The 21,580-nt window shown below is 42.1% G+C and overlaps 1 protein-coding gene across 3 annotated transcripts in view; it reads left to right on the top strand.

The window, feature by feature from the left end:
• The first annotated feature begins 558 nt into the window (after positions 1 to 558).
• Positions 559 to 21,580, top strand: part of capn15 (calpain 15) — a 41,356-nt gene continuing 20,334 nt past the window's right edge. The window contains exons 1-2 of one of the 3 annotated variants that reach the window (XM_077550595.1): positions 559 to 812; positions 19,290 to 20,922. In XM_077550595.1, the coding sequence (XP_077406721.1) occupies positions 19,312 to 20,922 (1,611 nt within the window). In that variant the 5' untranslated portion in view covers positions 559 to 812; positions 19,290 to 19,311. Of the gene's footprint in view, positions 813 to 4,164; positions 4,328 to 6,510; positions 8,063 to 19,289; positions 20,923 to 21,580 lie in introns of those variants that run through there. The other 2 variants (XM_077550596.1, XM_077550593.1) reach the window with 2 other exon arrangements.

The following is a 21,580-nucleotide window of genomic DNA, read 5'->3' as shown; positions in this document are numbered from 1 at the left end:
TTTTTTTGGTATAATAGGCGTTTGTCTTCTTTTTGATGAACAGTTAGGTCTACTAAGCTGCTCTATTCTAATGTTGGTAAATAGCCAAAAATGTTAGGGAGCTAGCAATTGTTTTGTTTGTATCTGGTATAAGAAAAAAACAAAAGTTTTAAGAACCACTGCTGTTTGTAAACAGATTGACAGTTCATACTTTTGGACTCTAGGTGTCAGTAGAAGGCCACTAGTTGACGTGTAGGAAAAAAATCTAACAATTATATTTATATGATTTAGAGTCATATATATATATTAATATCTAAATGTTTTGAATAATAAAAACAAAAACGTATATATATATATATTTTTTTTTTAACAAATCCATACTTTTGAAAAGACGTTACTGTACCCGGATATTCTTGTTGCGAAGGTTTGTGTTTCACTTGGGAAATGTAGTTTTCTTTTCTCGGATTCTAGATACGAATTTACGTACGTTCTGTTGAGCTTCGCGAGCGGCATACGCTTTATGCTACGCATTTAACGTACACTCGTCTTGCATTTACGCCGTAGTGATTCCGCTGCCTTTTGAGACTGTTGGAGGTAAACCTACGCGGTCTCATCATCCCTGTTTGGTACCTGTCGGGCTGTAATACCCTCTTCCACGTTTGTCACAAATGTCTGGGACGTGTTCGGGGAGCGGAGAACGCGCAGCACACGCTGGGAAAGTTCCTTTTGGCCGCAACGCGACGCGGGAACAACTTAACCTTTCGATGGATGTGAAAAGTTAGCGCCGCGACGACAAAGACGAGGGACTCATCTGCCCTTCGGTTCGACTTGAGGTGAGAATCGCTGACGTCTGAATGGACTCGTGCTGATCAACTTGATTCCGACCGCGTTTACAGCTTCGATCGAAATGTGCCGTCTTTGTTTACAATGTCCCCCCAGTCAGCTGGCTACGCTGTCAAGCTAATGTTGGTGTCACTGTGGCACGATTCCTGGGTTACCACTTTATCCACTAATAGAGCGATTATGTGACGCTAGTGTCAACTACATTTTAAATCATGACATTTCTAAGAAGGTTGGGTTTAAAATGACTTGCAGGCATGACCTTTGTGACTCGTTAGCGGATTGCATGACAGGGCAAAGGTCTACCTGTTTCCACCTTACCTGAGGCCAGAAACAGCTCGTTTACTTGAATGGAATACTGCACAAGTGTACATTAATGTGATTACATTGCGTTACTGCTTTTGAGGGAGTCTAATTTGGCCATTTAGGGGCCCTATGTAAACCAAGTAATGGGCCCCTCCCAATCTATGTACTGACTCAAGTTTTATGTTCACCTCCACAAAAAGTAGGTGTAAAAGACAATTCAAGTTGCGCCAATTAAATCCAAAATGCTGCAATTTGGAGAGAGAGAGAAAAAAAATGCTTGATTTTGATCAGTCAGCTTCATTATAATTATAAGGTGTCCCGGACTTGTAGGCTGCTGCTGATACCAACCACGACACTAAGGCAAAACAAAATCTGAGCTTGAGTAAGCCCTCCTTGCCTGTAGTTGGCGCTATACTGCCGCAACCGAAAGAAAAGTGTTTGGTCAAAAAAAAAAAGGTCTCATAATTGTTGTAATCTGATTAATAATTTACTGATTTTTTGTTGACACCACACTTTTGCAAAGCTTTCATAGTGAACATTTAATAGACTGCGAGTCAAAGTGTTTAGTAAGTTAAATGCACTAGTAGAAGTAGGCAAGTGACAACAAAATGTAAATATTTAAGAAGCCTTTGTGACCTTCCCCTGCTTGGTTGACGTCACGATGATCATTGGCGATATTTTTTTATCGAGACCATTTTATTTGTTTTCAACAAACTTGTAATTCCCCCGCATCTCAGGATGTTTACAAAAAAAAAGCCAAAAGAAGTTCTTCAGCAGGTGTGTTTTTTTTATTTTGCCTCCTTTTACAAGTGACAGCCTACTACAATGTGGTGTGAAATTAGCCTCCATCCTTCATTTCCTCTCCATCCCGGGGGAATACAAATGAAATCCAACCTCTCTGTCTTTGCCTGTGAACGTTGCACAGCTGCTGTATTCCGAGGGACAGGTGGCCCTCGGACAGGTGCAGCATGGACAAAGAGTTACAGTTAAGAGGTTTTTTTTTTTTTTTTTTGAGTTAGCGATATGGCTGAGTTAGGCATGTCTGAATTAAACACGCTTGATGAGGAAAGACGATTGTGTAAACCTGCCTTTGCCTTTTGGATAATTTGTTAATAAAGTTGTGCTACCTACTGTACATCACGCACTGGTATTGGAGAAACAAGTTACCAGGACAGTCTTTTTATGATAAGAACTTGGAACAGGCAGCATACTGGATGAGCAGTTAGCATCATTTAGCTTTTAGAATGACGATTCTCTCTACTCTCAGACTCCGACATTTGTCTCCAATGCTTACAAAACACTACAGACACTTATGTTCATGCTTTATGGTTATGTACTCCGGTTATGTATTTCTGGACTAAAGTCTTAGAAAAACTTTCCGCTATTTTGGACTGTAGGATACCTTTATCTCCAAACTTGTGTTTGCTAGGTGACCTAACAACAACTGACTTACCACATAAACAATTTCAATCTACACTTGCAGCCCTTACTATCGCTAAAAAAACAATTCTTGTTAAATGGAAAAATAAACAAACTCTGAATATCGACCAATGGTCTAACCTCCTCATAAATCACATTTTAATGGAAAAAATATCTGCCTCAAGTAAAAACCAAATATCAAAATTTATAGAAACATGGTCAACGTATATAGAATTTTTTAACCTAATTCTGGTTACTTAATTCTGTCTGTTAGCGAGAGCCACTACATCGTGATAACTTACATTGATGTTTCTGCATTTGGCAATTTATTATTGTATTATATTATTAGTATGGGATTTTTTTTAATGGGCTTTAGGTGAACTGATGAATACACACACGCTCGCACGTACGCACACACACACGCACATACACATACTCACCCACATACAAAAAAAAAATATATATATATATATATATGTGTGTGTATATATATGTATATCTATTTAAAAAAAAACCATTTATTAATTTTTTTTTAATTTATTTGTTTGTTTTTTTAAAAAGGAGAGCAATGATGATGTCAAATCGAATGAACAATACTGGAAAAAAAAAAAAAGGAATGACGATTCTACTGTTTACGTACAAGCGTAAAAATCTTTTCATGAATTATAGGCCTTTTTTTTTTTAAATTTCTACTGTTTCCATATAGGTTTATTTTCACTATTCTTGAAAATACAAATAAAATACACAATATTTACCCTTGATTGTCAAAATGGCAACTTTATTTTGTGGCCTAATACTTCTTCCAAACGCTGAACAATCCCATGCGTCCAAGCATAAAAACCTTTGCGAAATTTTAAGCCTTTTTTTTTTAAATTTCTAAAATTTCCATTCAGATGTTGATATTACAAATAATATGTGGATGGAAACTCACCTATAGACACTGATTTCTCAGAACACGGCATTTTAAATCTGCTAACATTTGGACATTCTTATAAAATTACAGTATATTTTGACCTAAGTCACTATTATTGTAAAATTAGGACCTTTTTATTGTCTCCTAAAAAAAAATATGCCTTACGTAAGAAAAATGTCTTTCTTTACACTTAAAACCTGTATTTTGTGATAATTATAACCAACCTACTATAATATTTTTGTCTTAGTGTGAGGGTAACAGTCGACCTTATTCGTTGATATTATAGTACAAGCGTGATCATTTATTTTGCTGTGAGACAAAACAAGATGTCCGTTATTGGAGGGCGCCGGTTTCAGGAAGCAGATGATAACTGCCTGTTCGTGTGTACACGTGACTTCGCCTAAGGAGAAATAGGCAGGCACTTCTTAGAAAGCAGTCATCAAGTGTGGTTTTATTAGAACTGCTAAACATTTGTCATTTGGCATCCTTATGATTACTATTACATTCCTTATATAGTCAAAATGGCAACTTTATTGTGTAGGTGTAATATATTTTTTTTTTTATGTATAGTTTTGTACTTAAAACAACAAGCCAAACAATATGAGCACCTACATTCTTTTTACAAAACCATGGAAGCGGATTTACCAGATAAACCAGCTTGAGTGTGAACAACTCATTTACACTGATGACGGAACTACAGTAGTCATGTTCGTAGCAAACTATGAGCAACACGCCCTTTTTTTTCCTCTCTCTCTCTCTCTCTCTCTCGGCGAAACTGAACAGAGTTTTAGTCAAGTGAGTGCGTCTATGACTAAAAGACAAATTTTTAACACGCTGCAGGCCAAGCAATGAGGATGCACCGGCAAATATGTGAGTCGTGTCATAATTCTGGATTTATAGCCTCTGTGTTGTGTGTGTGTGTGTTTTTTAATGTGGTCTCTTCCGGGTGAACAATGAATTTAGCGAAGGAACCGGAGATTAGGAATGAGGTCAACAAAGTGATATGAAGTGGAAGAGAGAGGCGAGAGGGAAAGTTTGAAGGCTTATCTCAGTAATGTGAAGGGACAGCTGCGCGGCGATGAGAAGTGTGGTCACCACCGTCTTCTTGTTAACCCTTCGGTGGTCGTCTTGGTTGTGCGTGGTTGGCAGTTGATTTGAATGCAAGTGTGCCACGGTGGGCATTATAAGGTCAATTAAACACATGGCTTAGCTTTAGAAGAGTTGTAGGCAGTACTTGTCTAAAAACTGTTTCTTTGAGCGGAGTTAGCTTTAAGCTATTTCTTTATCTTGTACTGTACACTCTTTCTTGTATTATCTCTTATCGGACACTCCTTTTAAATAGTGCCCCTAGTGTTCAGACTGAGACACCGCATAACTGAAGTGCATGAAATACCAGTAATGACAAGATGTTACTCTAGTCTAGAAAGTATTTTTTATTTGTGTTAGTTTTGTGTTTTTGATTAAAAATTTCTGCTCCAAAATTGCAAAATGTAAGATAATAATTGAAGGGACAATGTGTAGAATTTCTAATTTTTTCAATGTTCATTCATTTTAAAAGCCACTATTAATTTTAATAATATGCGGGGAAGGGGGGGGGGGGTTCTGTCACATCATCGTACATTAAAAAAAAAAAATTTTATGTGTGAGTTTTTGCTAAAAAATCATTACATAGGTAGTGGCGCGCCTTACAGGAGACTGACATGTTTCGCCGTCATCTTTCTGCTACAGATACCCTAAGGAAACGGACTTAGCGAACGTAATATTTGGTAGCTTTGTGAAATGTGGTCTCTCTGAGGCACCGTAGTGAAGCACGCCATTTGAATTTGAACTAGTTCACCACTAGATGACAATAAATTCTACACACTGTCCCTTTAATGAAATAAACTAAAAATGAAAATACCTTAAAAAAAAATAATTCAAACGACATTCTTACGTTTATAAAACTATAATTAATCAAAAACAATCCAATGTCTTATGCTTTTTAATGAGTGGATAGCGTCCTTTCACCGACCGCCATTCTGACTTGTGACGTAAGCTCGGAATTGTCGATACTTGGCATCGGTACTCGCCCACCCCCTAATGTAAATTATTTTAATTATTGGTAGTTGGTGTTGGCAAGTGCTCTCAAATTAAATGCAAGTACTTGGAAAAAAAAGTGGTATCAGTGCTTTCCTAATTTCTCATTTGTTAGAAAACCCACCTATGCATATTCTTCATAATGATTCAAAGCTCACAGCCTGTTGAGATTTATTTCTTTTTTTCTTTTCTTTTTTTTCCCTGGAGAGCTCAGTATTGTTCATTCGGTAATTTTACCGCTACAGATACCCTAAGGAAACGGACTTAGCGAACGTAATATTTGGTGGTAGCCTTGTGAAATGTGGTCTCTCTGAGGCACCGTAGTGAAGCACGCCATTTGAATTTGAACTGGTTCACCACTAGATGACTATAAATTCTACACACTGTCCCTTTAATGAAATAAACTAAAAATGAAAATACCTTAAAAAAATAATTCAAACGACATTCTTACGTTTATAAAACTATAATTAATCAAAAACAATCCAATGTCTTATGCTTTTTAATGAGTGGATAGCGTCCTTTCACCGACCGCCATTTTGACTTGTGACGTAAGCTCGGAATTGTCGATACTTGGCATCAGTACTCGCCCACCCCCTAATGTAAATTATTTTTAATTATTGGTAGTTGGTGTTGGCAAGTGCTCTCAAATTAAATGCAAGTACTTGGAAAAAAAAGTGGTATCAGTGCTTTCCTAATTTCTCATTTGTTAGAAAACCCACCTATGCATATTCTTCATAATGACTCAAAGCTCACACACAGCCTGTTGAGATTTATTTCTTTTTTCTTTTCTTTTTTTTCCCTGGAGAGCTCAGTATTGTTCATTCGGTAATTTTACCGATTTGACATGTCATCATCATTGCTCTCTCTTGAGATTTATTTCAATCTGCCTGCCTGCCGACCAGTTTCTCTCTCTGCCGGTGGTGACAGTGCGCATGCGCGCTGCTGACTCTCCAGTAATCCTGTGTTTTGGAGGCGATCGCATCCGCGTTCACTGCGATCTCGCGCTGACGGCGAGGCGGGTTGTTGCGATGTACACAAGTGGACGACACATGTGTTCTGACGGGACCCACCCAAATGGTGACATTTGATACACGCGTGGGACAAGACGCGCCGCGGAGAAAAGAGAAGAGAAGCCGTCCTGCTGCATTCAAGGAGAAAACATCGAGCATGTCTGCTTGTAAAAAGACATTAGCGCTTGCATATACGAGCCAGTAAATGATTCTGCTGGGATAGGATCGGCTTGCGGAAGCGATATTTTAATATTCGACTAACCGGTTGGTGCGTTATTCACGTTTTCTTCAGCATGCGTGTCGCCTGCATGTAGACACGCTCCCTAGCCTCCTCTCTACTGTACAAGTGAGGGAAGCGGACACAAGCATGCCTCTTCTTTTTTTTTTTAAATGCATTATTTAATTGGTTAAATCTGAAAAGTGCGTGTGTGTGTGTGTGTGTGTGTGTGTGTGTGTGTTTCCACACAATGCTCACGTAACAGCCAGCGGTGAACTGATCAGCTGATGTGTTTGATGACACCGTCTGCATTCGATTTGTGACACTTGCTTTACTGCTGTCCTAGTTGACACACATCACGTGCACGTGTGTTTTTTAAATGCACTTTTGCAAACGATGGCAAACAGTCTTGCATGATTTCTTATCTCAAGTTGATCAACTAACTGGCCATCCCAGCCTGAAACTCAAAATAGTTTAAACTGTTTTATTTCTTGCAAGAGTTTTTATGTAATCTTGGGTTCCACTCGGGTGGAGGTCCTAAATACCTTTTAGCGTGGGAAAACATTTCCCATTAGGATTAAGCCCACAAAATGATACGCAGCTGTGTGCTCGAGTCCAGCTGTTCGCCAGACCGCATGTCTGAAAGATGAGATTTTGTAAAAAAAAAAAAAAAAAAAAAAAAAATTTAGCAAGCTTGTCGTTTTGCCAACACCCTCCCCAGGAAATGCAGCACATTGATTTCCTCTTACTGGATGTAACTCGAGATCTATGCCGCTATTGATTGTTTGCAACTGTCTGCGCGGACCATGAAGCAAACGTGGATGGCCTCGTTGAGCCCAGCGATTGGCAGCGAAAGTGTCATATTTCGCCGAAAGAAGGACCGAGCATGAGCCTGCACAGACTGGCGAGGCACGTCCGAAGGTATGCGGAAGGAATTAAGAGTGGCACTGTGGACGGAAGCCTAAAATCAACAAAGAACGGAATGACTGAATCAGGTCTCTAAGAACTCCCATGGAGCCCCGCTTCTGATACCGGAAACTTCTCCACTGTAAAAAATAAGGCGCTTCCGACAACCCCTTCTTCTCTAACCCCGTCGTTGCGATCACTGGCGGCGATGGGGAGCTCGGCCTCATCCCTCACCGCTGAGACCGAGTCGGACCATGGTTTCCGCAGCAACCCTTACCCGTCGTCGCCCCCGGTGGGCTGGCTCAGGACTAGTCACAGCAGCCCAGTGTGGGGCACCACCTTCATCACGCGCCAGCAGCAGCAGCAACCACCTCCACGGCCTCACCGAGAGCGCAGGTAAGAGCCGGCGGGGTCAAAGGAGCCTGGAAGTAGAGCGTTAGCCGGTCGGGGGGCACTCAGAAGAAGAAATGATTAGTCTTATTTGTTGCAGTTTATGCAGCAAAATATTAATTATCAGTGATGTTCAGCATTCCTATATGGACAAATATATTGAATCAGAAAGGCCCATTTCCTTAACCAGATTTTTTTTCTTCAGCTTTTTCCATTCTTTAGTAATCAGCTGTAGAACATGGGTCGGTTTCACCCAAAAACACAAGTTTCTGATCCAAAAGTGGAGAAAACGTGTCAAACTGTAACACAACAAAAAATAGACTGAGAAATGGCTCGTGATGGCAAAATCATTTGTTGGCGGGTTTACAGATATTGCTGAAGTTCTTTTATTTTTTTATATGGCGTTTTGTCATTCTCTCCATGAACTCCCATCATTTTTTTCTAAAGATAGACCACTATGCTTTTTTTAATGCCGATGCCGATTATCAGGAGTCAATTTCCACTTTCACTAAAAATGTAAAAAGTCAAATTTTTAACTTTGTTGGAATTTTCTCTCAGCATTTTTATTGTTTTTATCTTTATTGAACAACTTTTCAGATTCGCAAAACGTTTACAGTCGACGTCTTTTTTTAAAAAATTCTAACGATAAATGCACTGTCAACCACATGGCAAACAATTAAACGAATCAGCTGTGATTTTATCCCTTTTTTTGATTCTAAAAAGCCACTGCCGATATTCGTCAAAATGCTGAATATCGGTGCTAATAATCATCCCTAATATTTTCTGATTCTAACACTCTTTCTTAGGGGTGTGAATCTTTGAATGTCTCACGATTCAATTCGGATTTTTGGGTCTGCGATTCGATTCAGAATCGATTTTTTTTTTTTTTCGATTCAGAATCGATTTTTGATTAAAAATGATTTGATTGACAATGATTTTTGCTTCAATTTATAGATGTGCAAGGAATCGTAATGATCTACTCCAGTCTGACTCGCTAATGCTAGTTAGAGCGCTACTCGCGGCACTTTTATCACTCAAAAGAACGGCTCCACGCTGCAAAAAAAAAAACAACTTTTATTGTAATAACTTGATTGTGATTTTTTTTCCTTCTACTCTAATGTGGCTACAACTTAACAGTGTATCAGACCGCGTGGAACCACGCTGCCCCTAAGTGGCCAAATCGAGTACAACATGAGCAGCGCTCCCAATAAAGGCACGACATTATAAAATAATTTAAATAAAATCGATTTTGGGACATTTAAAATCGATTCTGAATCGTACTGAATGAGAATTGCGATTCTTGTGAGAATCGATTTATTTATTTATTTTTTTTCGGGCACACCCCTACTCTTTCTACTACCTACTATGACACATATTCCATTTCCCTCAAAATCAACGTGACAAGCCGAGACTCACACCCTTAAACTTTATCATCAACTCGAAAATGTGCTGATCACAAATCGAAAGTTATGCAATGCGGCCATCTAAAGGAATCTATTAGTCATTACGTTGGTTTACAAAACAGATCCTCACAGAAGAGCTGGAAAAAAGCCTCTTTCACAACTTTCTGGTTGAAAACCGCATTTGCCGTGTATAAAAATATGGTGTCTCTGAAACTGTTTTAACAGTTCTTTGGTACAGGACAGTGAGAATTTCGTGACCTCTCACAGCCATGGATCATTTCCTAAAACCTTATCAAATCAAAGGCTGTATTTTCATGTTGTTTTTCTCTCTTGGACTCAAAATCTGGCTGAGCTGGATTTGTAAACCAAAATCCCACCCCTTGGCCCCTTGCAAGCACAGCTGCGCATTATGGACTGTTTTGGCACTGTCAATGGTCTCACCCTGAGAGGTGATTGATCTGACTGTTTTGAACCCTGTGAAAACAAGCCCAAGGGCGCTCGATTTAGAATATGAGCTTTTTATGAAGAGCCTCTGCCTCATTTTCTTCACTCATTTGGGGAGTTAATGAAAAAATTCCATGGCGAGTAAACATTCTTGAAGACCCGGGCAACACTTTCAGGCATAAGCCACCCAGGAAAACAGTTTTTAAGAGTCAACCCATCACAGTCGGTTCGAGGATGCTGGTCGATCTCTCGTTTCGTTTCGAAGCAATTTGTCCTTATAGGAAATGGAAATTGAATTCTTACCACGTTCAACTCTAACTCTGCTGTGTTACAGTCTTAAAATTATATAAATGGTAGAGGGTTGTATCTCAATGTTATTATTTTTTTTTTTATTATTATTATTATTATTTTTTTTTTATTATTATTTTTTTTATTTTATTTTATATTTTTTATATTATTTATTTTTTATTATTATTTTTTTTATTTTCTCCGGAGCAATAATGATGATGTGTCAAATCGGTAAAATTACCGAATGAACAATACTGAGCTCCCCAGAAAAATCTCAAATGTTATTTGTGTTGACCGCCTTCAACCGTCGGTCGTACCCGAACGAGAAGAAAGCAATCGAAAGAAGAGAAAGTTTCGTTTAAAAAGGCGTTTATCCATCGGGACCGTTAAACTGCACTGCTTTAAAAAAATATGTCACCGTAGGGAAATTGGCGGTCAGTCGGGTGTAAGATCTTTGTTGGTTAAGCACTTTTTTTTTACTGGCTTTTAATCTCAAAATGAATTTCTAAACCGCCCTCTCGGGAATATGTTGGAGTATTTCCAATTTTGCTTGAGCATTTTTAGGGTCATGTCATGTCAAGTAGAGCGAGAACATGAAGTAGATATTGACCGCCCGTAACGCATTGGAGTTGTTGCCGAGTCACTCACAGCATCATGCATGGCCCCCTTTGTTAGTTATTGATATTCCGAGAGAGAACCCGATCACATTTCCCCACAATGGATGCCATTATTTATTCAGCGTCAGATGCCGGGTCGGGCTTTCATCATTCTTAATACCCGCTGCTCGCCGCCAAGTTCCTCTACATTTAACGCTGAATGCTGCACTGGTCTCTATTGTTTACTTTTTTTTTTTTTTTAAACCTCGTCAACAATTCAGAGCCAGCACACATTTAATACAATTTTTTTTATTTATTGCGCAACAGTTAGGGATACATTCAGTCAGTGTAGACATAAAAACATTGTGCAATTTTTTTTCTAGGTTTATCCTCTTGCGACAACTTCTTTTCCCAACACACAGTGACTACACGCCGCTTTGTCCACCCAATATTGTTAGGCAAGCTTTGTTGAACTGTGACGGAGCATGAAATATAGAAACAACACCGGCTTTGAGTAAAGCCCGTCTTGTGCGTTTTATTCTTGAGCGTATTTTTTCCGACTATAATGTTCTCAGCCTTATTTGTCTTTCGAAAAAAAGGCGCCGATAGTTTCGGCCTTGATAATTTTTTTTATTTATTTATTTTTCCCCATTCAGCGGTCCATTGACTTTTGAGAACCGTTTGTGTGGAATGAAAGTGTGCCGAACATCGGTTCACGCAGGAACATTTGCAGGCAAATGCATAACATCTTCGGTGCATCAACCGTTTCTGCATTTATCTGGAATTTATTCCAGCCTAACAATTTAAGATTGAAAGCCAATATACATTTCTCTTCCTTACTTTTGCTACTAGGGGTGTTCAAAAAAAAAAATCGATTCGGCAATATATCGCGATATTACAGAACGCAACTCTCGAATCGATTCGATGTGCGGCCGGATCGATTTTTAAACATCAATTTTTTTTTTTATGAAAATAATCAACAAAACGTCTTACTTAGGGTTAGGATCCACACATTAAGCATGGAAGAATGTTATATTAACTCTTTGACTGCCAGACGTTTTCAGAAACGGGTTGTCCCCAGTGCCAGCCGATTTTAAGCATTTTGACTGATCTTTCAAGGTCCATTGAAAATTATGTGTTTGGACTATGGAAACACACATACTACCAAATGAAAGATTGGACTCTCATCTTTCATCAGAAAAAAAAGTTTGTTTCTACCTAATTCCGTTTTTGAGTAATCAACAATAGAAAATGGTTAGTTTCACCTCTGTCGTCTTTTAACGTCTTTGGCACTCCTCCATAGGATTTTACTAAACGTTATTTAACGTTTTTGGCAGTCAAAGAGTTAATGGAACATTAAGCCTTAATATTTTATTTGAGGGCTGTTCAAACAGACTTCAACCTGTTTGTTAAATGCAGTGGCTCAATTAAAAGCCTGAATTTTCAGATCAATAAATACATTTTTATACGAATCTTACGGTGTACAAGTTTACTGATTAGTATTTTCGAAATTTGAGTTAAAAAAAAAAAATCGGGATTAATCGGTATCTAATCGTGATACGAATCGAATCGCCAGGTACTAATCAATTCACACCCTTATTTGCTACTGTATATTTATTAAGGGGCATCATTTTCTGATTGCTAATGAAGCCGAAGCAACAAACGTGCCTCTTTTCTCTTCACATAGTCCATCCCGGTGACGGTTCTCATTCAGCATGATGGATGATTGCATTTATCGCCCACTACTCCACGGGCTTTTCCTATCCCTGTTAATTGGATTAAAACTGTCCAACACTGGAATGGAGCAGCAGGGCCGCTAGCAGTGCCTAAATCTGAATTATTTCCCCTCGTTTGTTGGAATCTGGCTGATAAAGATGGAGTCAGCTCCTAAAGCGCCAGCAACATATTTGGCATGCGGTTTATGTCTTGATGGTGTGGCTTTGTTTGCAAGACCGGATTATTGCTGATAATCAGAACTATGTGATCTGGTGATTATTTCAGTGGTCAGAGATGTCCGTAATGGTAAACATCTTTTCGGTTTGATTTATTACAACACACCACTTCCGCTAACTGTTTCCCTTCTGAGAAGTTCCCATTTTGCTGTGTCAGCATGGCTGCTTTGGTACACTCAGTACTTGCGTTGGTCACTTTTTGTCTCGAAAAGGTGTCCCGGAGTGATGGGCTGCCTCGTCTACACCCACGACACCGTTCGTCTGCTATATCGTCACTTCTTCCTCTCGTTCTGGAGTGTCTTGTCAGCTTCCTGCTTGCGCTAGCTTTTTTTTGCCACCGTGCAATAAAACCAAGTCAGACGGTTTCCTCTCTGTAAATATTCAAATATCCCGAGCTGTCTCCTCCGCTGACATATTCACTTGGCAAAAAAAAATGAGCACGGGGTCATGAAATATTCACACGGGGCAGTGCAAGAGGTCAGGAGCCTCCGTGCTTTTGCCCTTTAGCACAGTCTTTAGCTTGTGAGCTAGAAGGATACAATCCTGCTATGACGCCTTGGTTATAAAATATGTGAGTTCATATGTGTCAAGCTAGCATAAATTAGCAACAACAATTAGCGTCACTGTTTAGAAAATTCTATCATTTAAAGATTTGGGTATGTTTTAATTTCAACAATAACGTTCTTGTTTTGTGTAGCACAATACTCGTGTTGTTTGGACTTTCCATACTGAATCCATTTAGAAACATTTGTTTGTGTAAAGATCCATTTTAAAAGTTGAAGTGGTTCTGCTCAAAGTTCTTGTGTCTTTTTTAATGTCTTCTCAACTGGTAAGAACATTTTACTGATTAGACATTAGTTGGGAAAATCGAGATTTTGCTAGTCTCATAAGCTGCTCGGGTTGAAGTCAAAGTTTAGATCAATGAAATTATAAAGTAGCTGCAAAATATCCATCTTATTGTACAAGCTCGAGCTAAATTATTGATTTCTTTCCAAATCTGGTTCGTAGTCTTGTTTCTGAAGTTTCCCTCTCAGCACCTCACAGTCATGATAATAGTGTCATAATACAAAACTGATGTCCATGTCGAACCTTGCATCCCACAAGCAGCACTCGTGGCTCAGCATTGTATTTTCTGTTGTCATTTGGGAACCCCGCCAGAGTTGACTAATAAGTGCTATTACTCACGCTACAAACACCTTAGCTAGTCCAAGAAACGATTCCAGTTAATTTTCAAATCTGTAACCTTGACTCGCCAACAAAAGCTGTCGACGAGATCCTTTGCTTGCAATGTGGAGGTGACTTTAAAAAGCAACAAACTTTCTTCAAACTTGTATGTTTAGAGGGAGTTGTATAATACAAGTCCATCTTGCCAAGTTTCTGACTGATTTGATTGTGGTTGGCCTGAAATCATGTGTGCGAAGAAGAACACTTTTAGTTGCCAAGCTATGTTCTTGGTATTGATTTTGCGAAAATTTAGAAATGGTTACCTTGAAAACAAGGGCAGTGCCATGAAGAAAACGACAGGTTTCTTTCCTGCCGTCTCCTTCTCTTATGTATATAATGATAATAATCCTTATTCAGCTCGTCGGTCTAATAATCAAATGTTTCGCAACCTGAATTATTTTCAGTTCAATTCTGTCCTGGCATTCAAAATAAACTGCTCTTCTTTGGTCCTTCCTCGGTTCTCCTGACGGCCTCACGACTCTGGCTGGAAGTGTTCGGTTTAGGTGAACGGTATGGGATTTTTTAATAGGTTTTAGGTGAACTAATGAATACACACACGCACACATGCACATACACCCCCCCCCCCAAAAAAAAGAGAGCAATGATGATGACATGTCAAATCTGTAAAATTACCGAATAAACGATACTGAGCTCTCCAGAAAGAAAGAAAGAGAGAAAAGAAAAGAAAAAAAAACTGCTGGTCAGGCTTTATTTTAGCGCTACCTCGCTTTCTTGTAAAGTGTGGAAACCTGCAATAATGTCAGCGCAGCGAGAGTTATGGACCTCACGTCGCCTGTCAGTAATCCTCAGCTTCTATTGCAAACCCGTCTATCAAGTATTTGTTGCAAAATGTCTGTAATGTGATGTATTGTGGATACCTCGAGCCCAGCGTAATTGTTAGCATTTAAAGAATGTGCTAGAATTGAAACGGCATCGAAATAGCGCACAACCGTTAATGTTGAACACGCTACTAATGAATTGGAATCGATTGATTGTTGTTCAACATGATAAATAGCTTCAACCGTCTGATCGTGGGTTGAATTGATTCCGTTAACCGATTAACGCCAGCCCTTACTGATTGAGCAAGACAAATGTGTTGTTTTGCCGAAAAAAGGATTCAAGTCAGAGCCTTCCGACTGGTCGCAAGATGGACTGTCATTGTGAGTCACCTAACGGCAGCCTGTCAGTTGTGTAACGTCCCGAAGGTGCTGACTCGACTACGTACTCGTTCAAACTGAAGTCTGATATCCAATGTCAGAGTTCAATAAAGATTTTAGAGCAACAATGAAAACCTTCAAATATTACTATCATACCCTCCAGTAATTTATTCAACACTTATGACTATGTGGCGGCGTTAATATGTTCAAAAATTAAGTCATCAATTTTCAAGATGGTGCCCGATTTTGTGTCGGATTAATAAAGTAAAAAGCTTCTTCAAGGAGCAGGCCAGGCACTTCCCCCCGGGGCCCCCGCGGCCGGGCCCAGGGCCAAGCTTGGAAAGGCAGCGCTAATGACTGTCGCACAAAGGCCAAATGTCTCGCGGTGAGGCGGGGAGAAGCTGGCGAGACTCGGCTCACTTGATCTCGCGGCGGAGTTCAGTATGCAGAGTGAATCCAAGCAGCCAGCGGTACACTGGCGTACACACAATCAGGAGCCTCAGCGCCCGGCGCCACTTACCCATCATGCACCTGCCATTGTTTTCCATCTATTTGTAGTCTGGACAGAGCTGTGAACTGTTAACTCGTTTTCAACATTCATCCGTATAGCCAATGAACATTTACGCAAGGGTCATTGATGCCCCGATGATTCATTCAGACTTCGTACTTTACACTGGAAAATCTCATTGCAAAAAAAAAGATCATTATTTTAAAGGCGGAGTTGTGCGTCTCTCACGCTTTTTCGCTCCACTGTAAGCTGTTGGCTGTCTGCCCGGGTCTGCGACACCGAGCAACTGAGGAGCTGAAGTGGGTACTTTTAGAGCAGCTTGACTGAACAGGGCCAAGGAGAAAAGGTGCGAGCACGGGTCCCTGTGTTGGCGCACACACTTATGAGTGAGTGGAGCACTGAATGCAGAGACTTTTTTTTTTTTTTTTAAGTACTGTCCTGGGACCACAGGCCGGACATTTCTTGTTAATGAAAGGCGAGGATTGTGACATTTTATTAAGTTAGGTACCCCTTATCGGCGCACACTTAGAGCAGAAAATAATGATGTAATTAAGTGAGATGTTTGAAAAATCCTCAAGAGAATGATCAGCTCATTGTGAAAGTCCTCTGAGCTCCGGTGCCTTCTGCGGACAGACAGACAGACAGACAGATGATAAATTTGCCACCCCTTAGCTCCAATTCCATGCAAATCAATTGATTTGACAAAGTTGCCATGTGGCTGACACTACGACTTTGCTCTCTCACTGCAGATGAAAGTGACTGACAGTTATGGAAATGGCTACAGGGAAGGGGCTGTCATGAAACATGAGGCACTGACTCTCATTGTTGTCATGGCTGTTGTGGGTCCTTGTAGACAGACAGACAGACAGGCAGAAGAAAGGGCGTGTCATCAATTCTAACCTTGGCCAACCAAAGTGAGACTAGGGAAACATTTTTGCTCTAATCCTCTAAGGGTTGCTTTTTAACAGAAGCATTTCAGCAGTAGTACCCCATAATTGATTTCCACTTGCAACCTAACTACTAAGCACATAAACACACAATTTTCATAATCTTCTTGAATAGTTGTTGAATGAAAGTTGAAGCAACGCAAAGAGCCAAGTCCCTATTTTTTTTGTTTGCTTGTTTATCGTGATTGTCGAAAGGCCGATAATTTCCTCCCCTCTCTCTCCGGGGAGATGCTTTAGGTTGGAGCGCTGACGTCAGCCCAAGAGAATAAATACTCCGCTAATGGTTACTGACATAATGTACTGGAACTTCTTCTTCCGTAACTTTCATTGGCTGAGGGCGAAAGGCTGAGGGTGCAGACCAACCTCAGCACAAAAAGCAAAGCATGTGACTGTGCTTTATCTACAAATAGATTCAGAAGCATGCCTGTGTTCGGACATCGACCCACAGACAACATTAAGGACTATTCGCCCCTCTGATATTCAGCTACCTTCGAACCTAGTCACTTCAATAAATCCGCAAGTTTAGTCAAGGCAACCTGACTCTTTTCGGTTGTTAACGATGTTTTACCATATATCCAAAAGGTTTCTTCAGTCTTAGGTATGGTGCCCTCCTATTTGCTGTTTGTCTCTGGTGGGTTTGTCCACTGGGGGGTGGTCACATGAGTTTTACGTAGGTGGTTTCTTTCACATTTTTTGTCAAACCAGTGTCAAACCAGTTGAGGTGGCTCGGGCATCTGGTTCGGATGCCTCCTGGACGCCTCCCTGGGGAGGTGTTCCGGGCATGTCCTACCGGCAGGAGGCCCCGGGGACGACCCAGGACACGCTGGAGAGACTATGTCTCTCGGCTGTCCTGGGAACGCCTTGGGGTCCCGTCGGATGAGCTGGCTGAAGTGGCTGGCGAGAGGGAAGTCTGGGCTTCCCTGCTAAAGCTGCTGCCCCCGCAACCCGACCCCGGATAAGCGGAAGAAGACGGACGGACGGACGGACAGTGGTCCTCCCTGTCCAGAATTTGTTGTCCTCTAAGGAATGTCTCTTCATTTTGAGTTGAACTGACAACTCTGGACCCGAATAAGCTGCCCTTTTATGTTACGTGATCCCTCAAGTATAACTCCATACTTACCAATAATACCTAAGTATATTTTACAATGATTCAATTCCTCCAGGCGGCACGGTGGAAGAGTGGTTAGCACGTCCGCCTCCCAGTGCAGAGGACGTGAGATCGAGTCCGGGCTTCGGCCTTCCTGGGTGGAGTTTGCATGTTCTCCCCGTGCTTGCGTGGGTTTTCTCCGGGTACTCCGGTTTCCTCCCACATTCCAAAGACATGCATTTCAGGTTAATTGAACACTCCCAAGTTGTCCGTAGGTGTGATTAGGAGTGCAAATGGTTGTGTGACCTGCGATCGGCTGGCAACCAGTTCAGGGTGTTACCCCGCCTACTGCCCGAAGCCAGCTGGGATAGGCTCCAGAAAATGGATAGATGGATGGATAAATTCCTCCATCCATTCTCTGTATCGCTCCTCCTCAGTCGGGTCCCAGCTGGATTTAACTCCACACATAGCTTTAATAAAACTGCCTGTACACCCAAAACTAAATAAAGCCCAGAATGTGATGACATCCCGTTGTCATACCGTGGACAACACCTTTACCCTGGGGACCAAAGTGAAGAACGGAAGATTGCTCTTGCTCTTTGCACTTCACCTTCACTACCCCATCATACCCACAATGCCGTGTCTGTGTTGTTGTTCACACATGAGCAACTTGAGTGACGGTGACTTTTCAGTGTTGGTTAATACAAAGCCACCCAAGTACACATCCATTGCTCTTCCGAAGCCTGCATACAAAGGTCAATGGGAGCGAGGTATTAGAATAATCTGATGGAGAGTTGTCTGCCTTTGCCTAATTTGCAGAGTGTCTGTGGAGAAGCAGCCGGAGTTTTACCTCGATTATTGTGAGGCAATTGCAGCCTCCTCTCCTCTCCTCCCGTCTCCTGCTCTCTGCTGCATTTCTTGGCTCTAATCATACAGCCATTGTGTATGGATTTACTGCCCTCTGTGCCCTCTGGAAAGAGATTTAATTTTTGCTCCCCAGAGTGAGGCAATCTTTCCCTCTCACACTCCATTTTTCCTTTCTCATTTTGTCGAGGTCCCATCCTCGTGGTCTCAAATGTTTTGTTTTTTTTCTCACTACTCTTTCTTAGGATAATCGCTATTATCTCAGTGGAAGCAAGTGTTCCCTCACTTGATAGTTTATCTTATTACTCACTCATGTCCCCTCCATCTCAAGCTTTCATTTCCTCATACTTGTTCCAGAGACCTGTCTTCATTATTGCTCAATATGCTGTTAGGAATAAGGGGACAGGAGTCCAGGCTGGGTTTTTTTTCCCAAAAAGCTTGCTAAGCCTGGTGGTCAGGGACGGACTGGGAACAAAGCTTAGGCAGCCTATAAAGAACTGGGGGACTCTATTTCTGTCCCTGTGTAGAATTCTGCAGGAAATCATTATTGGACCCCTAATAGTTGTATGTTTTGAAGAGCCTAAAAGGTACATGGCTTTGCGCGAGTTTCGTGTCGTGCCAAGTAGGGTAGTGACAAGACTACCCAAGTGGTTCAAATCTGACCTACTATCAAAAGTACTTTTAAGGCAAATGCAGAATGCCAACAAAATTCCTCGACTTGACTTTGATCTTAACTTTTTTTTTTTTCCCCTGTCTTTTGCAGCCACTCTCACTCTCCTGGCTCCATGGCAGCTGCGGTGCGAGGCAGCGAATGGTCATGCGGACGCTGTACCTTCTTAAATGTCGGCGGCGCACCTCGCTGTTCGATCTGTGAGGCGCCTCGCCAGAAACCTGACCTTAATCAGATCCTTCGCCTGAGCAGTAGCGAGGAGCACCGCTGGGCCTGCCCGCGCTGTACCCTCAACAACCCTCAGGGATCGAGAGCCTGCACCGTCTGCGGCTTCGGATCATCCTCCACCACCCCAGCGCCTGCCATCACAACCGTAGCTGCCACCTCCAACGGTCTCCCCCCTGCTCCTACGACAGAACCCCCAACGCCTACCATCACGCCTGCCGTGCTTTCGGAACCCCAAGGACAGGTTCCGGTTAAGGAGGATATGTTGAGACGGTCTGAGAGCAATGGGGAAGTGGGTGGCATGGAGCAGCAGCAGTCGGGCTGGGCCTGCCCTCGCTGCACCCTTCACAATACGCCCGTTGCGTTGTCATGCTCAGCCTGTGGTGGACCCAGGAAACTGTCGTTACCCAAAATCCCCCCTGAGGCATTGGTGGTACCAGAGGTTCGCACTCCTGTACTGGGCTTTCCCGTGGCCTCAGCAGGGACCACCCCTCTAGTCATAGACCTAACTGATGATTCACCTCCAGCTCCTCCCTGCGAACCCCAAGAACCTCCCCATGTGCCGTCTTCTACATTTAGTGCTTTTTCTTCCCTCCAGAACAACCCTGTGCCACGAAGTAGGAGAGAGGTGCCTCCGACAGGAAGACCGCCAAACCAAGGCACTAACACTCCAAGTCCCACCTCTCCTCCAAGCGCAAACGTACTTCCCCAGCCTGGCCCCCAGCGTCCTGCCAAACCCAAACACGCCCAACCCCAGGAGCCATCATACCCCAGTAAGCGCCTCAGTATCTTAGAAGAAGAAGACCCCCAAAAGAATCACCACCCTTCCTCAGGAGCCCCCACCTGGAAGTGCCCAGGCTGCTCTCTACCTAACACAAGCGGCTCGTCGAAATGCGAAACCTGCCGTTTGTCGCGAGCCGGTGCCGACTTAATCGATTTGGGTTGCGAGACGGTGCGCTTCACCCCGGCCAGCCCTTCTAGCCCGGACTTCAGCACTTGGGCCTGCTCCAAGTGCACCCTGCGCAACCCCACAGGTGCTCCAAAGTGCTCTGCCTGTGGGTCGTCCAAGCTGCACGGCTTTCAGGAGCAGCAGGCGGCCCTGCTTCGCTGCTGTACGCACTGTGGCCAGGTCCCACCCGGGCCCGGCGCAGCATGCTCCTGCACGTCTTCATCCTCCTCGGGTCATAAAACACGGAAACAGGGCAGAGGTTATTCTTCCTCATCTTCAGCTATCGCTTCTTCTAGTTCCAGCACTTCCTCGTCCAGCTCGTCTAACATTCAGGAGCGGCCCGGCCAGTGGAGTTGCCCGGCATGTACGCTGCTCAATGACGTTAAGGCCAAGAACTGCGCGGCATGCCACACACCGCAGCAGTACCTCACCCTTCGCAAGGTGATAAAACCTCTGAAGAGGAGAGAGAGCATGCATGTCGAGGCCCGTCGGCGTAATGATGAGGGTGAAGCCAAGGAGCTGTGGGAGAACATTGTCAGCTTCTGCAGAGAGGTAAGAAAATCTGTCAACACGCTCATTATGGATGACATATGGCACCATTAGTAGGCAAAATGTTTCATACCATTTACTGTTTTATTACTCTGGGACATCATAATTGTTCAATTTTTCTATTTAACTAATTTGGCTTGTATCTTTGGAGGATTAATGGACTTAACCGTTTTCATCAAAAACCCACAAGCAGCAGAATTTTTTTTACTTGCATCAAGGATGTTTTTGCTAGTGACAGACATGTTCTTGTTTCCCAAATTATATTTTAAGACATATATATTACTTACTTACTTATAACAAGCCAGAGCACCTTCAGGCACGTAATTTTTTTAGGAATCGGTTGGATTCTCACTTTTTTTTGGTATATTATTCATTGCTCCATTCTTGGTTGGCGAAGCTGTCTGAGAGCACTCGTACCCTCTTTTCTAACTATAGACTGACATTAAAGTGACCCCCCCCCAAAAAAAAAATCATTTCACATCATTCCTCATGCTCAACCTGTCCCGATGTCACAATATTTTCACGGCTGACTGCATGTGTGTGAACATGCTAAGGCAAATGCCGGGCTGGCCTATTTTTAGCCACAGAGCTTGAGTGCTGGGCAGAAATCATCCGCTTCCCTATGGTGAACGTAATCACTAACAGCATCATCTAGACCCGA

This window comes from Vanacampus margaritifer, chromosome 18 (assembly GCF_051991255.1).
Source record: "Vanacampus margaritifer isolate UIUO_Vmar chromosome 18, RoL_Vmar_1.0, whole genome shotgun sequence".
In the NCBI taxonomy this organism is placed as follows: domain Eukaryota; kingdom Metazoa; phylum Chordata; class Actinopteri; order Syngnathiformes; family Syngnathidae; genus Vanacampus; species Vanacampus margaritifer.
The sequence above is the reverse complement of the archived record's forward strand: the minus strand, read 5'-3'. Positions and strand labels throughout refer to the sequence as shown.